Source organism: Podarcis raffonei, chromosome 1 (assembly GCF_027172205.1).
Source record: "Podarcis raffonei isolate rPodRaf1 chromosome 1, rPodRaf1.pri, whole genome shotgun sequence".
NCBI lineage: Eukaryota > Metazoa > Chordata > Lepidosauria > Squamata > Lacertidae > Podarcis > Podarcis raffonei.
Window position 1 is genome coordinate 53,952,195 of NC_070602.1, and position 17,557 is coordinate 53,969,751.

Genomic DNA, 17,557 nt, shown 5'->3' on the forward strand with positions numbered 1-17,557 from the left:
TGTAATCTGGTGAACCGGGTTCGCGTCTCTGCTCCTCCACATGCAGCTGCTGGGTGGCCTTGGGCTAGTCACACTTCTTTGAAGTCTCTCACTCACCTCACAGAGTGTTTGTTGTGGGAGAGGAAGGGAAAGGAGAATGTTAGCTGCTTTGAGACTCCTTCGGGTAGTGATAAAGTGGGATATCAAATCCAAACTCTTCTTCTAACTTCTCCAGGTAGAACTTAGAATGTCTCCTGCCTGAAACCCTGAAGAGCAAGTGCCGGTTAGTGTAGTAGACAATGCTGAGCTCAATGGACCAATGGCCTAAGCTGTATATGCAGCTTCCTATGTTCTTATGTTTTATATTCTTATGATTGCTAAGGATGCTGAGCCAAAACCAAGACAAAAATAATTTCCAAGTTAAAGGTAACTGACCTTTGAAGACCACATTGATAAGAGGGCTGCCCATATTTTATAGACTGGAATTTGAACAGAAAAGTGCAAGTGGCTTTTGCCTCCATCAGTTCAACTGCCCTTTCCTGGCAAAAAGCGTCATGAATCTTTTGGCATGCAAAAATGATTTGTATTCTTATGGAGGGTTAACTTGGTAACTGCCACTAGGTGTCACACTGACATCATTTATTGAGGGTCAGGCCAAGGAATTTCAGAAATACTGAGTGGGGGATGCGATCTGTGTTGGAAGGTTCATTTCTCACTATTTTTCTTTGTTTCCATTGCAATTCATCCAAACAGGCTGACTTTGCAGGCTGTCATCACAGCGGGATAGGTGCCGCAGGTCCAGATTTCTGTTTGTTTTGCTTCTTGTGATCAGCTGTATTTAATACTGTATGGCAACTTGTGAAAGTTCAGAATATTTGGGTTCATATACAGGGCTCAGTAATTGTCCTCTAGAAATTGCCTTTTTTCCATTTAGAAAAAGAGACAGATTCCAAAGGAAAATGTTGCTACTCCCTAAGGTGAAGCTGTGCTCGAAATATATGGGGGGATAAAAATGAATGATGTCTTTATTTGCTTGAGAGGCATATATCTGAAAAAATTTAAAGCACAGCAGACTCTGGAGCTTGTCAAGCTGGAAAACAATGTAAACAGGTTAGAAAAACACACCTGTTTTGTATATTATTTCAGAAGCTGAACATTAGGTTTGTGTGTTTGTGTGCACGCTCTTGTTTTTGTATTCCTTCCTCTATCTTAGCAATTGCATTTTCTCTGTCTATTGGGTCAAAATGCTTAGTTTTTCTCAATTAAATTATAGTCCATTAAAATAACCTAAAACTACTGGCTGCATCTAAATTTTTCTATGGTCTTTTTTCATTTTCTTTTCTTTCTTTTTTTGCCAAATGGGCTGCTTCTGAAGAAACAAAACAGTTCTCTCAGCCATCCACTATTTCTGTTTTATTCTTACTCTGATTGCATTTTGCTTTCTCAGCACCATTATTTCCTTGATTGGTTGGGATTTTCATGTGGTTAATCAGGGGTTGTGGGGTGAATGGGATCATCTTAATCTGCTGTGTAGCCAATCAAGTCTTGCTGTTTGACAATATGAAGCAAAACAAGCAATGCCATTTTAATCAAATGCCCCTTCAGCTTCCTGCACTACCTCCTATGTTGTTCTAGAAGGTTCTCCAGCCCCCTGGAGCAGCTTTTTGGGGAGAGTATAGAGTATTTTATAGTGCAATTGATGTGCAAAGAGGCTGAGCCATATTGCTTGAGAGCCTTTCAACTAGAAATGCCAATATGTGAAAGGGCTTAGCTCAGGGATAGAGCAGTTGCTTTGCATGCAAATAAATAAATAAATAATACCCAAGGTCCTCAATCAATCTCTGGCATCTTTGGCTCAGACATCTGCTTGTCAGTGTAGACAATACTGGGCAAGATGGACCCAATGATAAGATTGTTTGATTGTAACTTTGGCATGCCAAGCATGTGCTCTGTCACAAAACCATGATCTTCCCTTCCTTATACATTCATTGTGAAGTACTTGACCCACAGCAGTTGCCAAAATTAATAGGTAGATTAATTTATTGTGAAAGGAACTCTATGTGACTAAAGTGGATCAGCCCTGTGTGCCTCTTCCTGGTTCCACCCTCAAGACCACTAGGCACCAAACAAAGATCTGAAGAAGGACCCAGCGTATTTATGGGTTCTGATTGTGTGGACTAGTTTCCAGGAGTGAAGTTGACTTCCCAATCAGCCCTTCACTCAACATATGGAGTTTGGGAAGAAGAACACACACAAGCCGCTCCAATTCCTCAACCATCTCCTACTTCTGCGAACTGTAGGTGGCCATGAATTTGCCCTACCTAAATCATTTATATTATTTTATTTTACAGTCATACCTTGGATCCTGAATGCCTTGGTACTCGGATGTTTCAGCTCCCAAATGCCGCAAACCTAGAAGTGAGTGTTCTGGTTTGTGAAGGTTCTTCTTAACCCGAACGTCTGACGGGGCTTCTGATTGGCTGCAGGTTTCCAAAAGTTTTGGAAGTCAAACGGACTTCCGGAATGGATTCCGTTCAACTTCCAAGGTATGACTGTATTTGTAAACTTAGAACTGTATTGAGCTAAAATTAAAACTTAAAAAAAAACCTAAATAACATACTCTAGTTCCATTCTGTAATTCTCTGCAGCTGGATTTTTAAAATTTATTTATTTATTAGTCAGTATCCAAATAGATTAAATCCGTCAAAAAAAAGTATGAGAAAAAGGGGAGGCTGGAGGAAAACCACACTGTCCTTTCATTCTCCTTGTGCCACTGTAAGGTATAGGAGCAGCTTGTCCATCCTAATAACATTTGATATTAGCAGCATGCTGAAGAGACTTATTTGAAATGTTTAAAAGTCAGGTCTCTCTGCCAGGATTCAAATGGTCAAGCAACAACAATTGCAGCTCTGAACCTAAGTGTGGGAATGCGGGAGAAGGGATTTCAGAGAGACGGCTGTCAAATGAGATTATATTATTAAAAATGCAACTCTCTGCCTGTCAATTACAGCACATTTTATGGTCTGTAGGAAATGCAGCTGATTATTAACGAGAATGCTAGGTTAATAGTGTTTGCTGAGACTTATTAATCAGGAAACCTGGGAATGCGCAGATAAGGAAACTGAGCATGGGCGGGGGGACACACACTGATTTAATAGACAAGGGGAAACACTGCTGTTATAATACATCAAGGCTGGAAAGGGTTTAGTCTTATAGAGCAATCCTATGCATGTCTGCTTAAAAGTAAGCTCCACTGAATTTCATGGGACTTGGTGTGTATAAGATTGCAACCTAAAGAACCTGAGGAAATGTTGGCTACAAAAATTTAGCAAAATATGGGTATCCAGTGGCTTAAAAATATCCAAAGCAATGAAGTGAATCATTATAAGATATGATACAAGTATCCCTTGACATATTGCAGAGGTCAGTGCTAAATATTTTTATTCTGAACACAGTCATTAATTTATTCTCAAGAATAGCAAACCTTCTTTTTAAAGGTATATATCAGTTTTATTCTCAGTTCTCTTTTTCCACGTAATGATGAGAAGATAAGTAACCTTTGAGAGCTCTACTGTTTCAACAACGTTTGCTACCTTCTCCAATTCCTTTGGAGGATAATGGTTCATTGGTCTTTGGTTTGACATTAATAATACCTTGCTTTATAGGAACATTTTTTCTTTACTTGTCCAGCCCAGAGACTGAAAGTTATAGATCATAATGACTTAGCAGCTAAAAGAAAGAAGCAAGTGATCTATAAATTTGAGATACCACCTAGCAACGTGTGAAACTCTCTGAATAAATGTTGTTAGCATTGTCCCAGCAATATTTTGCCTTTTCTTGATGTTCTTTCACTGTTCCTCTTCTGAAGGCCCCTCCACCCTGGCAAGCGCTACCAAATATTTTTAGCAATCTTCAGTTGACCACCCCTATCATAATAGGACATCATCAATGCCCCTGTGGTTTTCTGTTTCTTTACTTTCACTGCTTCCATAAGACACTTCCAAGAGAAGATTTAATGAAAGAATATACCCAGGTAGCTAAATAAGCAAGTTTGTTCCATGGCCTGCTGATCCAAGCACCATCTATATCTACTGTAGGACTGTGTTTGCAAAAAATCACAATCTTGGTCTTAAACTAATTTATAAATAGTTCAGTCCCCGCACCAAGTAAAGTAATCATTAGTATCATGAACCAGCCAAACTTTCCATGCAAAAAAACCCTATATGCATGGCTATAGATGCTCATGTTATAATGTTTATTTTAAATATGTGTTTTCCTAAGCAATTTAAAAGGGTTGGCATTGTTGATTCTGCCAACTGAAGTGAAGTGCAACTCATTGCAATCTAAAGGGAGCAGGAGAAGCTTCCAAGACCTTTAGCTTCAGCATCCAAAATTGCTCAATGGCACCATTGGACCTGCTCCACCTGTACACTTATAAGTGATAATAGCATGAGTTTCTAAAGGAAAATTAGCCTGAAAGGCAGACCTGAAAAACCATGTTACTGGGGAAGAATGCAAAAAGTGAGTGCAGTCACCAACCCAATATTCCTTCCACAGTCCCCCATGCCCACTGTACACTGCTGCCGCCGCCGCCCCGACCCTTGCTGCAATGCAGGGGCTGAAGCCAGCAATTCCAGTTTCAGACTTGGGACTCAGCTACACAGGTCAATTTATAACATTAAAACATGTAATTAAAAATGTGACACCAGATGGCGCTGTAGAGCAGAATCCAGAGTCCATGGCAGATTGCCTTGGGAGCCCCCCCCCCCCCCGGGAGCATTTTTTATATCTGTATAGATCCAGCCTTGGATTCATTGTGCAAAGTAACTGTATAAAAAGGTAAAGGTACCCCTGCCCGTACGAGCCAGTCGTGACCGACTCTAGGGTTGTGTGCTCATCTCACTTAAGAGGCTGGGAGCCTGTGCCGTCCGAGGACACTTCCGGGTCATGTGGCCAGTGTGACGAAGCTGCACTGGCGAGCCAGCACCAGAGCCGCACACGGAAACGCCGTTTACCTTCCCGCTATAAAGCGGTACCTATTTATCTACTTGCACTTAGAGGTGCTTTCGAACTGCTAGGTGGGCAGGAGCTGGGACCGAGCAACGGGAGCTCACCCCATCGCAGAGATTCGAACCGCCGACCTTCTGATCGGCAAGTCCTAGGCTCTGTGGTTTAACCCACAGCACCACCCACGTCCCTAAAAAAATTAACTGTATACTTCAAGCAAATATTGTCCCCCATTCACAAAATGTAGCACACAGGAGAAATGAAACCTCTTCCCACTTTAATTTGCTTGTGCTTCATTCTTTTTTAAATGCAGTTTTTCCATCTCCTTCACTGATCTCACAAAGCGGGAGGGTTGCTTACAGTGACAGAGTGCAGCAAGGTCATAAAAGGAGTGGGTGGGGGTTACTTACTCCTCAACACTTCATTTCTGTGCTAAATAGACCCCCCCCCAACCTTCTGAATGAGGCAGCCATGTGTTTAACAAACATGAGAGGGACCTGAATATCTGGTTTGGCCGAAGATCCTTGCTTTTAGTTTTTATAGGCCATTTCCAAACACAGCCTTCACCTGATAGTCAGATCTAATATCAGACAAATGCTTTCAGTATTAAAAGTTTGTTTGATTGTTCAGCTGTAAAATGGGGAAGGCGCTAGAAGCCTTATATTATCACTGAGCTGTAAAATGAAAATATTGCACCAATTTACAGATCAGCTAACAAAGGTCATGTGTATGAAGTTGCTTTATTCCCCCCTCCCCCTAAAATCCATTATTCCGTTTGTTGTTTTCTTCTTACATAGATCCTGAACTTGAAAAGAGCAGAGAGAGAAATGTTGGCAGCCAAATTGAGCACCAGTTCGTTGACTCTCTTTAAAATCTTACTTTAATACGCTTGACCGAAGTGTAACCTCTATTCCCTTCCATTTTAATGTGAGTTCCTGCTATTGTAAGCAACCCAGAATTAAATGTTTAATCTAAAAACACTGTTTCTTTTACATAATAAATGTCGCTGTATAATGTTAGACTACTCATTAGCAAATGTGCTGCATGCCTGACATCACAGAATCAGTTGAGAAGCAGGGATGAAACCATTTTAAATTATTTAAAGCTTCCCATTTATGGATAGAAGGACAGCTTCAATTACAAAAATAATGCTTCTTAAAATAGAATTTATTTCTCTTTACAACAATCTGAGATTGCACAATGATGTGCTGTGATACGAATGCTTTTATCAAAACAAAACAAAAATCATTGAAGCCAATGAAGCGTTTACAAAACTCCATTGAGATGGATTCTAACTTAGAATTAGAATTTGGAGCCTGATTACAAGGTTACATTAGAAGCCTTCAGAAAACAGGATATTAATGATGACATTAAAGTCATTACTTGAATCTTCTCAAGCTCTTTTAGGACAAAACTGAACATTGAGTTTTCATCCATTGGTTAAAGATGGGGGGATCTATAGCATAGATTTAAGGGAGGCTGCAATCCTATGGTCCCTGAGAATGTATTTCATTAGATAATTTACAAAACAGGACACCTTCATCTGCCCCAACTGCAGCCAAACATGTCTCTCCTGTACTGATCTCTAAAGCCACAACAGGCACTGTAACTCTCCAACAGTTTGTCTTTACTCCCAATGGCACACTCTTACACTGTCTCTCAAGATATACAGATGCCAACAACAAGGAGATGTTTATATGGTTGCCACCGAGAGGCCCAAAGGCAAAAGTGTTTATTTAGAAAAGCTAAAATTGTGTTTTCACCAGATTTGTGCTTTTGGGAGAGTTTCCAAGATGGATTCCAGACTGAGAACAATATAAAGAGAAATCAAGAAATGAAACCAGTTATTGTTTTGTGTCACTGCGGTAGCATACATATATTATGGTGCATTTCCTTATCCATGGGTGGGTGGCAGAAACTTCTGCCCTTAGAGAGGGAGGTCTAGTGAAAGAGGTCTCCCTGGAGCAATAGCAGCAGAAAGGTTTGCTGTTACAGCTTCTCTGCTGTTGCTGCTCCGTAACAGAGAGGGTAAAAAGAGGGTTATTCTGTGGGCATGCCAAGGACAAATCAGAGGAAGTGTTGGCTCCACTGGAGACAAAACCTTCCTATCATACCCTCCAACATGCCTCAGAGGAAAAGTGGGACATGTGTCTTTTCGGGCTGTGTGCCCACAGGAGACAGGTGATTCATACGAGAGCACAGCCTCCCTTCCGCCCATTCTCATTAAAGCCAAAATGGGACAACCTGGGATTCAGACAGAAGCCAGGATAGACTCTGGAATTTGTGGTGTCCAGATCAGTTTGGGCAGTTGACAGCCATGTCCTATTTCCTTATCAAACTCTGGAAGCTAGGATAAAAATATTGCAAAGGAGGCTTAAATTAGGGTTGCCATACATCTGGAATTTCCTGACCATAGCTGGGATTCGGCTGTCAGAAACAGTGTCCAGGCGGAAATCACTGAAACGTTCAGGCAACCCATGTCAGAAGTGTAAATTTTGGTGAATTTCGTTAAAAATAGCTCAAAAACTTCTTTGGGGGGGGGGGAAACTCAACAACTTGTGTGTCCAGATTTTCACTAATTAAAATTGATATTTCTCCCTCCCTCCCACATTCTAACCTGCTGGTTTTGGATTTGGCAGCTCATTTGACATTATTGTTTTATTTGTTTATTTATCTGTTGCTTACTGCATAAAATCTTGAAGCAATTACCAATGGGGGGAAAGACATAGTACAAAATTTAAAACAACAAAAAGATAATAGAATGTTATTTGCGAAATGTGCTCGTTCTGCAATATCATAAAAAGGATGAATCTTGTCCCACTCTACTAAAATGTGAATGCCAATGCAGAGTTGCAGTTACAGAAAGGTAGCCGTGTTGGTCTGCCATACTCAAAACAAACAAACAAACAAATTTCTTTCCAGTAGCACCTTAAAGACCAACTAAGTTAGTTCTTGGTATGAGCTTTCGTGTGCATGCACACTTCTTCAGATACACTTGAAACAGAAGTTGCCAGATCCCTCTATATAGTGAGAAGGTGGGGAGGGGTATTACTCAGAAGGGTGGTGGGAATGGGTGATTGGCAGATAACTGTGATGAGCCTGTTGACGACTCTTAACGACTGCAATAGGTCTTACAGGAAAAAGCAAGGGGTGAGGTGAGAAGGTGAAAAATAGCTTTGTCATTTATAATGAGATAAGAATCCAATGTCTTTGTTCAGACCAGGTCTCTCCATGGTTTTAAGTTTGGTAATGAGTTGCAATTCAGCAGCTTCTCTTTCCAGTCTATTTCTGAAATTCCTTTGTAGTAAAACAGCTACTTTGAGATCTTGTATAGAATGTCCTGGGAGATTGAAGTGTTCTCCTACTGGTTTCTCTGTCTTGTGATTCTTGATGTCCGATTTATGTCCGTTTATTCTTTGGCGTAAGGTTTGGCCTGTTTGTCCAATATAGAGAGCTGAAGGACACTGTTGGCATTTGATGGCATATACAATGTTAGACGATGAGCAATTAAATAGTCCCGAGATGGTATGTGTGATGTTGTTGGGGCCAGTAATGGTGTTGTCCGGGTGTATGTGGCAGCAAAGTTGGCATCTGGGTTTATTGCAGGCTCTGGTGCCAGTGTCCGTGTTACGTCTGGTTGTAGTATTATTGTGGGTTAGGAGTTGTTTAAGATTGGGTGGCTGTCTGTAGGCAATGAAAGGTCTTCCTCCCAGAGCTTGAGAAAGAGAACTATCCTTGTCCAGGAGAGGTTGTAGATCTCTGATGATGCGTTGTACTGTTTTAACTTGGGAGCTGTATGTGATGACTAGAGGTGTTCTGTTATTTTCTTTTTTGGGTCTGTCTTGCAGTAAGTTCTCTCTGGGTATCTGTCTGGCTCTGTTGATCTGTTGTCTAACTTCATCTGCTGGGTATTTTAGTTCTAAAAAGGTTTGCTGTAGATCTCTTAGGTGAGAGTCTCTGTCTGTAGAATTGGAACAGATACGGCTGTAACGTAGTGCCTGGCTATATACAATGGACTGTTTGGTATGTTTGGGATGGTAGCTAGAGGCATGTAGATATGTTTGTCGGTCAGTTGGTTTACGGTATAAGGTGGTGTCTATGCGTCCATCCTGTATTTTTATAGTAGTGTCCAAAAAATGTATTTCTTGCATAGATTGATTCATTGTTAGGTTGATTGTGGGGTGAAAATCATTGAATTTCTGGTGGAAGGTGTCTAGGGTCTGTTGACCATGTGTCCAGATGATAAAAATATCGTCAATGTATCGCAGGTACAAGAGAGGTTTGAGTGGGTAGGAGTTTAGGAAACGTTGTTCTAAATCTGCCATGAAGATGTTGGCATACTGTGGGGCCATGCGGGTGCCCATTGCTGTGCCGCTGATCTGAAGGAACAGGTCATCACCGAATTTGAAGTTGTTGTGGGTAAGGACAAATTGGCAGAGTTTGGTGGCAAAGTCCGCTGTAGTTTTATCTGAAATGGTGTTCCTTATAGCTTGTAAACCATCGTTGTGTGGGATGTTGGTATACAGAGATTCCACATCCATAGTAGCTAGTATAGTATTGTTGGGAAGATTATTTAAAGATTGTATTTTCCTCAGAAAATCTGTGGTGTCACGTACATAGCTGGGAGCACTGATGGCATATGGTTTCAGAACAGAGTCCATATAACCGGAGACACCTACTGTAATAGTGCCAATACCTGAAATGATGGGGCGTCCTGGATTTCCTGGTTTGTGTATTTTAGGTAGAAGATAGAAAGTTCCTGGTCGAGGTTCTGTTGGTGTGTTGGTGAGGATCTGTTCTTGGATGTGTGGGGGTAGCTCCTTAACAATCTTGTTCAGTTCTTTTTTGTATTCTTGTGTGGGGTCTGAGTTCAATTTTATGTAAAAGGCGGTATTGGAAAGTTGTCTGTGAGCCTCCTGAATGTAGTCAGTTTTGTTCATGATGACGACAGCTCCACCTTTGTCTGCTTCTTTAATTATAATGTTTGGGTTGTTTCTGAGGTTTTCTATGGCTCTCCTTTCAGCAGAGTTGAAACCCAAACATTATAATTAAAGAAGCAGACAAAGGTGGAGCTGTCGTCATCATGAACAAAACTGACTACATTCAGGAGGCTCACAGACAACTTTCCAATACCGCCTTTTACATAAAATTGAACTCAGACCCCACACAAGAATACAAAAAAGAACTGAACAAGATTGTTAAGGAGCTACCCCCACACATCCAAGAACAGATCCTCACCAACACACCAACAGAACCTCGACCAGGAACTTTCTATCTTCTACCTAAAATACACAAACCAGGAAATCCAGGACGCCCCATCATTTCAGGTATTGGCACTATTACAGTAGGTGTCTCCGGTTATATGGACTCTGTTCTGAAACCATATGCCATCAGTGCTCCCAGCTATGTACGTGACACCACAGATTTTCTGAGGAAAATACAATCTTTAAATAATCTTCCCAACAATACTATACTAGCTACTATGGATGTGGAATCTCTGTATACCAACATCCCACACAACGATGGTTTACAAGCTATAAGGAACACCATTTCAGATAAAACTACAGCGGACTTTGCCACCAAACTCTGCCAATTTGTCCTTACCCACAACAACTTCAAATTCGGTGATGACCTGTTCCTTCAGATCAGCGGCACAGCAATGGGCACCCGCATGGCCCCACAGTATGCCAACATCTTCATGGCAGATTTAGAACAACGTTTCCTAAACTCCTACCCACTCAAACCTCTCTTGTACCTGCGATACATTGACGATATTTTTATCATCTGGACACATGGTCAACAGACCCTAGACACCTTCCACCAGAAATTCAATGATTTTCACCCCACAATCAACCTAACAATGAATCAATCTATGCAAGAAATACATTTTTTGGACACTACTATAAAAATACAGGATGGACGCATAGACACCACCTTATACCGTAAACCAACTGACCGACAAACATATCTACATGCCTCTAGCTACCATCCCAAACATACCAAACAGTCCATTGTATATAGCCAGGCACTACGTTACAGCCGTATCTGTTCCAATTCTACAGACAGAGACTCTCACCTAAGAGATCTACAGCAAACCTTTTTAGAACTAAAATACCCAGCAGATGAAGTTAGACAACAGATCAACAGAGCCAGACAGATACCCAGAGAGAACTTACTGCAAGACAGACCCAAAAAAGAAAATAACAGAACACCTCTAGTCATCACATACAGCTCCCAAGTTAAAACAGTACAACGCATCATCAGAGATCTACAACCTCTCCTGGACAAGGATAGTTCTCTTTCTCAAGCTCTGGGAGGAAGACCTTTCATTGCCTACAGACAGCCACCCAATCTTAAACAACTCCTAACCCACAATAATACTACAACCAGACGTAACACGGACACTGGCACCAGAGCCTGCAATAAACCCAGATGCCAACTTTGCTGCCACATACACCCGGACAACACCATTACTGGCCCCAACAACATCACACATACCATCTCGGGACTATTTAATTGCTCATCGTCTAACATTGTATATGCCATCAAATGCCAACAGTGTCCTTCAGCTCTCTATATTGGACAAACAGGCCAAACCTTACGCCAAAGAATAAACGGACATAAATCGGACATCAAGAATCACAAGACAGAGAAACCAGTAGGAGAACACTTCAATCTCCCAGGACATTCTATACAAGATCTCAAAGTAGCTGTTTTACTACAAAGGAATTTCAGAAATAGACTGGAAAGAGAAGCTGCTGAATTGCAACTCATTACCAAACTTAAAACCATGGAGAGACCTGGTCTGAACAAAGACATTGGATTCTTATCTCATTATAAATGACAAAGCTATTTTTCACCTTCTCACCTCACCCCTTGCTTTTTCCTGTAAGACCTATTGCAGTCGTTAAGAGTCGTCAACAGGCTCATCACAGTTATCTGCCAATCACCCATTCCCACCACCCTTCTGAGTAATACCCCTCCCCACCTTCTCACTATATAGAGGGATCTGGCAACTTCTGTTTCAAGTGTATCTGAAGAAGTGTGCATGCACACGAAAGCTCATACCAAGAACTAACTTAGTTGGTCTTTAAGGTGCTACTGGAAAGAAATTTGTTTGTTTGTTTGTTTTGAATGCAGAGTTGGGTATCATCATACCATGTGACCCCAGTTAAGAATCAAATGCTAAGGTACATTTTTAGCTGGTGCCTAAAAGTTGCAATTGGTGGTGCCAGTCACCTCTCTTTGGGAAGAGCATTCCACAGTTGGTAGCCAACAACAAAAGGCCCCTGGATCTTCCTTGGTGCATGGATGGAGGAAAAGAAGAGCCTCCGTTGACAAAGACAGGATCTGTGTAGGTTCGTGTACAGAGGCACTGGATACTGAGGTTCTGAGCCACATAAAGCACAGGTGGCGCTGTGGTCTAAACCAATGAGCCGCTTGGGCTTGCCAGTCGGAAGGTCGGCAGTTCGAATCCACATGGCGGGGTGAGCTCCTGTTGCTCTGTCCTAACTTCTGCCAACCTAGCAGTTCAAAAGCATGCCATTACAAATAGATATATACGTTCCGCAGTGGCGGGAAGGTAAACAGCCATTCTCTGAGCTCTGGTTTCCATCACGGTGTCCCGTTGTGCCAGAAGTGGTTTAGTCATGCTGGTCACATGACCCGGAAAGCTGTCTGTGGACAAATGCTGGCTCCCTCGGGCTGAAAGCGAGATGAGTACCACACCCCATAGTCGCCTTTGACTGAACTTCACCGTCCAGGGGCCCTTTGCCTTTATAGGTAAAAAAAAAGAATACTATAGCCCTTTCTGATGAAGGGGAGATATGGTTTCCATGTCAAAACCAGGCTTAAACTCCAATTGAAATGGATCTGGAAAATTGGTCTCAGCTAGGAGAGCTTGGATCTGGTTAGCAACCACTTGTGCCCAAGAAGGGAATATTAGTGACTGATCAGTAGATGTTTTAATTTTCTGGATCTAGGGTGGGCTTTACCACCTCCTCTGGCAGGGATCATTCCCTCTTTTATAGAGGCGCTGATCACCTCTCTGACCCAACCAGCTGTCTCCTCTGTACTAGTTTTTATCAGGCATCCTGGAGCCATGCCACTACACCCTCTTCCCCCACTAGGCAGGATTGGTCCATCCAATGAATAGATGGAAAGGGTGATTTTTCTCTGCAGTATGGACAAGTCCATAAGAATTAACAATTTAATAGGGTTTTCTGATTTTCAGCATATAATGGAACTTGGCACCTGAGAAAGTAATTGAAGTTCAAGTGCAGAAGAAAATCATTGGGGTCTTTTTCTTTTTTAAAAGCCATTTGTGAGAATTGAAGTAAAGTGTTTCGCAGCAGTGCAAAAGAGTCCTGTCATTTGCCCCTCTTCTGTGTTGCTTAATTTTTTTTACTAAAACTGTCAGTGTTAAACTCTGATGGAGCAGTAGAACAAAGGTGAAAGAAGCATAGTTTTATAAGGATATATCTTTTTCCTTTAAAAATGCATATGCACAAACAAGTAAAACAAATAAAAATTAAAAAAACTGTCCAGTAGCACCTTAGAGACCAACTAGGTTTGTTCTTGGCATAGTGGTACCTTGGGTTACATACGCTTCAGGTTACATATGCTTCAGGTTACAGACTCCGCTAACCCAGAAATAGTACCTTGGGTTAAGAACTTTGCTTCAGGTTGAAAACAAAAATCATGCTCCGGCGGTGTGGCGGCAGCAGGAGGCCCCATTAGCTAAAGTAGTGCTTCAGGTTAAGAACAGTTTCAGGTTAAGAACGGACCTCTGGAACGAATTAATTACCGTATTTTTTGCTCTATAAGACTCACTTTTTCCCTCCTAAAAAGTAAGGGGAAATGTTTGTGCGTCTTATGGAGCGAATGCAGGCTGCGCTGCTATCCCAGAAGCCAGAACACCAAGAGGGATTGCTGCTTTCACTGCGCAGCGATCCCTCTTGCTGTTCTGGCTTCTGAGATTCAGACTATTTTTTTCTTGTTTTCTTCCTCCAAAAACTAGGTGCGTCTTATGGTCTGGTGCGTCTTATAGAGCGAAAAATACGGTACTTAACCCGAGGTACCACTGTATACGAAAGCTTATACCAAGAACAAACTTAGTTGGTCTCTAAGGTGCTACTGGGCAATTTTTTTATTTTTAGTTTTTTATATATTTTGACTGTGTCAGACCAGCACGGCTACCTACCTGAAGGTAAAACAAAGAATCAGTTCTGAACAAACAAATCACTTTCCCTGGCTAATAGTCTGTGTAGTTCAGGTCACAAACCAAGCATGTAGCTAGTAACTATCTTGTTTGTGCATGGCAAATGACACTCAGGTTGCTCTGTATATTTCATATAATCTCAGAGTTGGAAAGGACCCAAGGGTCATCTAATCCAAATTCCATTTTTAGTTGTCATGGCTAATATACAATGATTGCAGGAGAATCCATGAACTACATCGGTGTATCTAAGAACTGTCCATCACCACATATTTAGCTAGGGCATTCCAAAGTTAATTATGCGTTGTGCAAAACTAAATACTTATATAAATAATTTTGTATTCATCAGTCAAAATAAAAGTATTATTTTCAGGACCTATTTCTAGGCTCATTTAAGCTTTGGATGACAGTTTACGTATTTATTTGTTATATTTGTATTCAGCCCTTCCACCAAATGTTAATGGGGCTCACAATAAAAGAGAAAATAAAATAGAATTGCCATAAAATTTAATGCAAAACCAACCAAACAAGTAGGCAGGTAAAACAACAACAGAATCAACGGGTTAAAACAAGTTGTGATTTAATTATTTATTTTAGTGGCATATCTCATGGTGTTTGCACCTGGCTCCACAGGGTACAAAGAGTGTTGCCCTGATACCAATATAAGGGGCATTTCTTCTAAAAGCGGGGATGTCCTTATATGATTCTTATCAGACTACTTCATGAACAAAAGACCTGCCTAAATAATATGCCTTTGCCTGCCAGTGGAAGTTCAATTGTGTCGTGGCAAGGAATTTCAGAGCTTCAGAGCAATCAATGAGAAGTCTTCCCCTTGAATTCCCATTAAAGATGTTTCAGATGTTGGCAGGACAAGAAGAAGAGAGAGATCTCTTGAGGGTCTTTAGAATCTGGCCAGACTCATATAGTATAGTTGTATCTGGATTTGTCCAGGCTACCTTGAAAGAAAATATCAAGATCTGATGTCAGTAATATTTAAGTATCATATTTCAGAAAGTGTGGTCAGATTCCAGCCGTCTTTAGACTGCTGTCTCAAAGCCACAGCTGTCTTTCTTTATGGAGGAAAAAAAATCCTAAGAAAGTACAAAAGGAAAAGAAAACAACTAGAACCTTCCACCATGCATTGTTCTTCACTATCAACAACAAGGATTAGTTGACAGTGCTTTAGTCTTCTTTGTAAGGTTTTGTTTTGAAAACTTTATTCATTTTTGAGACATAAGAAAACAAGTTGCTGTTGACTCACGAAGTCATATTTCCTAAAGAGGTGCAGCGGCTCAGGAAGCATAGCTCAAGTCCACTTTCTGAATGGTCAGCTTGTCCATCAGTGCGTGTTGACCTTGACATGTATAACAAGAGAGCCAGAGTATCGCAACTAATATCTACTACCAGATATCATTACAGAAACATTCCATTTCTTAAACATCCAGGAGGCCAATGGAAGTATTCATTGCATTTTCCATATTCTTGTCTTCTCCTATTCCTTCCTTACAGGAATATTCGGATTCATTATTCATTACTGACTTTTCAGCTAAGCTATAGTGCTGGAGAATTCTCTCTTCTTCCCCTTAGAAACTCACTGGCTCTGCCACCTTTGTAGATATCCTGCTGAATATTGATATGGCATACTAAATGGTGCATTATGAGCTGCATTCTGATACTGTATTCATAATCCATTGAATTAACTATCTAAAGGTCCCCTCATCAGCATTTCATTCTAATTTACCTGTATTAGCCAATGCACCCATTGGTGACCTTCAGAAATGTGAATTCCTACATAAAGGAGTTTTTTCTCACTCCATGCCAATATGTTACTTTATGGGGTTTTTTAAAGTACAATGGTTTCACAAATGTGGGCATTCTTATCTATGAGGTATTTCTGAGTGAATGACTGTTGACTTGGGGGGGGGAGGCATTTGTTTTGTGTAAGAAGTAAATGGATATATAATGCATTTCCCAACTTGCAGGCAGGAAAGCAGGACAGAAAGAATTGTGTTAAAAAGAGCTTCATGAATAAGCTGTTTTCCACCTGGAGTTTTTGCCCTGGCAATTTGGTCTCCATGTATATTAAGTTCCCATTCTGCCGGATGAGTGATAAGTGTGACCCATATTATTCCATCCTTTTATTGCTGTTGATCATTGGTTGACCAGAAAGTGTCGCCACACCTCTCTTTGTGGATATTTTATTCAATAGCATAGGAAGGTGTTGATTTGCAGTTGCTAGAATCCCTTTGGACCGTTGGATAGGCTTCTGGTCATGGTTTCATGGAAACCTCTAAATCAAAGGTTTTCAACCTCTTTTTTGAGTCCACAGGTTCCTTGAGCAACTACATTCTTTCTGCGGCACTCCTGTGGGGCTCAGGAGCCCAGTTATGTCACCCCTTGCCAGCAGAGCTGGCAGCCTCTAACCCCTTTTTGAACATCCTCCTCTCCTCTCTACTTGGGATTCCTCTGGGCAGCCACTGCTGCCCCCCTGGTCTTGGAGGTGCCTCCCAGAGCCACCATTCACTTGTGGAGCTTGTAGGCAGGGCTGCTGCAATAGCTGTGCAAATCTTGGGGAGGCGAAGACGCGAGAGGGCGTTAGAGGAGGGAGCGAAGGAAAGAGGGACAGAGGCCAGTGTTGCTCATGGCATCCCTGAGCATCATTCATGCCACGGTACACTGGTTGAAAACCACTGCTCTAAATCAAGGAGATGCAACAAGTCTAAGATATAGTAAAAAGCTGTGAATGAGAAGGGAGAACTGACTCAGAACTGAGATGCCTGAGAAATTTGGTGTCTTGGCACTCCAGTGCAAACTGGCCTCATCCTCTTCTCCAAGACTAATGTGCAGGTTAGACCACAATCAATATTCATTGGATTTTGCGCTGTTCTGAACGATGTGATAGTAAAAAAAAAAAAAAACCATGCCAAAGCTGTGTTAATTTAAAACGTATGTTCAGCGACAAAATATGCTGAAAACATCACAATAAAATACATGTTTAAATATATATCTAAAACATATTTTTAGAAGCACATTTACATTCATTTTTTTCATATATATATATATAGAGAGAGAGAGCAGATTATTCCTCACTCACATTTGCGCACCTGCTAGGGAAGATGTGGTTGTGACATTGGCAAGCTCTGGCCTTCCTTTTACAAGGCTATCATAGAATTGTAGAGTTGGAAGAGATACCAAGGATCACTTAGTCCAACTCCTTGCTATCTCAACTAAAGCATCCATGATGACAGATGGCCATCCAACCTCTGTTTAAAAACATCTCTCTCTCTCTCTCTCTCTCTCTCTCTCTCTCTCTCTCTCTCTCTCTCTCTGTGTGTGTGTGTGTGTGTGTTATCT

The 17,557-nt window shown here is 41.3% G+C and overlaps 2 protein-coding genes across 3 annotated transcripts in view; one reads left to right on the forward strand and one right to left on the reverse strand.

Annotated features, from left to right (window-relative positions):
• Window positions 1-17,557, forward strand: part of LRRC4C (leucine rich repeat containing 4C) — a 625,819-nt gene that overhangs the window by 123,503 nt on the left and 484,759 nt on the right. The window lies entirely within an intron of this gene.
• On the reverse strand, window positions 6,976-10,000 carry LOC128403021 (uncharacterized). The gene is made up of 2 exons (XM_053367588.1): window positions 8,735-10,000; window positions 6,976-6,995 (listed from the first exon to the last, which is right to left on the reverse strand). Exons 1-2 carry the CDS (start codon window positions 9,924-9,926, stop codon window positions 6,976-6,978), a joined length of 1,212 nt encoding a protein of 403 aa, XP_053223563.1. The 5' UTR covers window positions 9,927-10,000.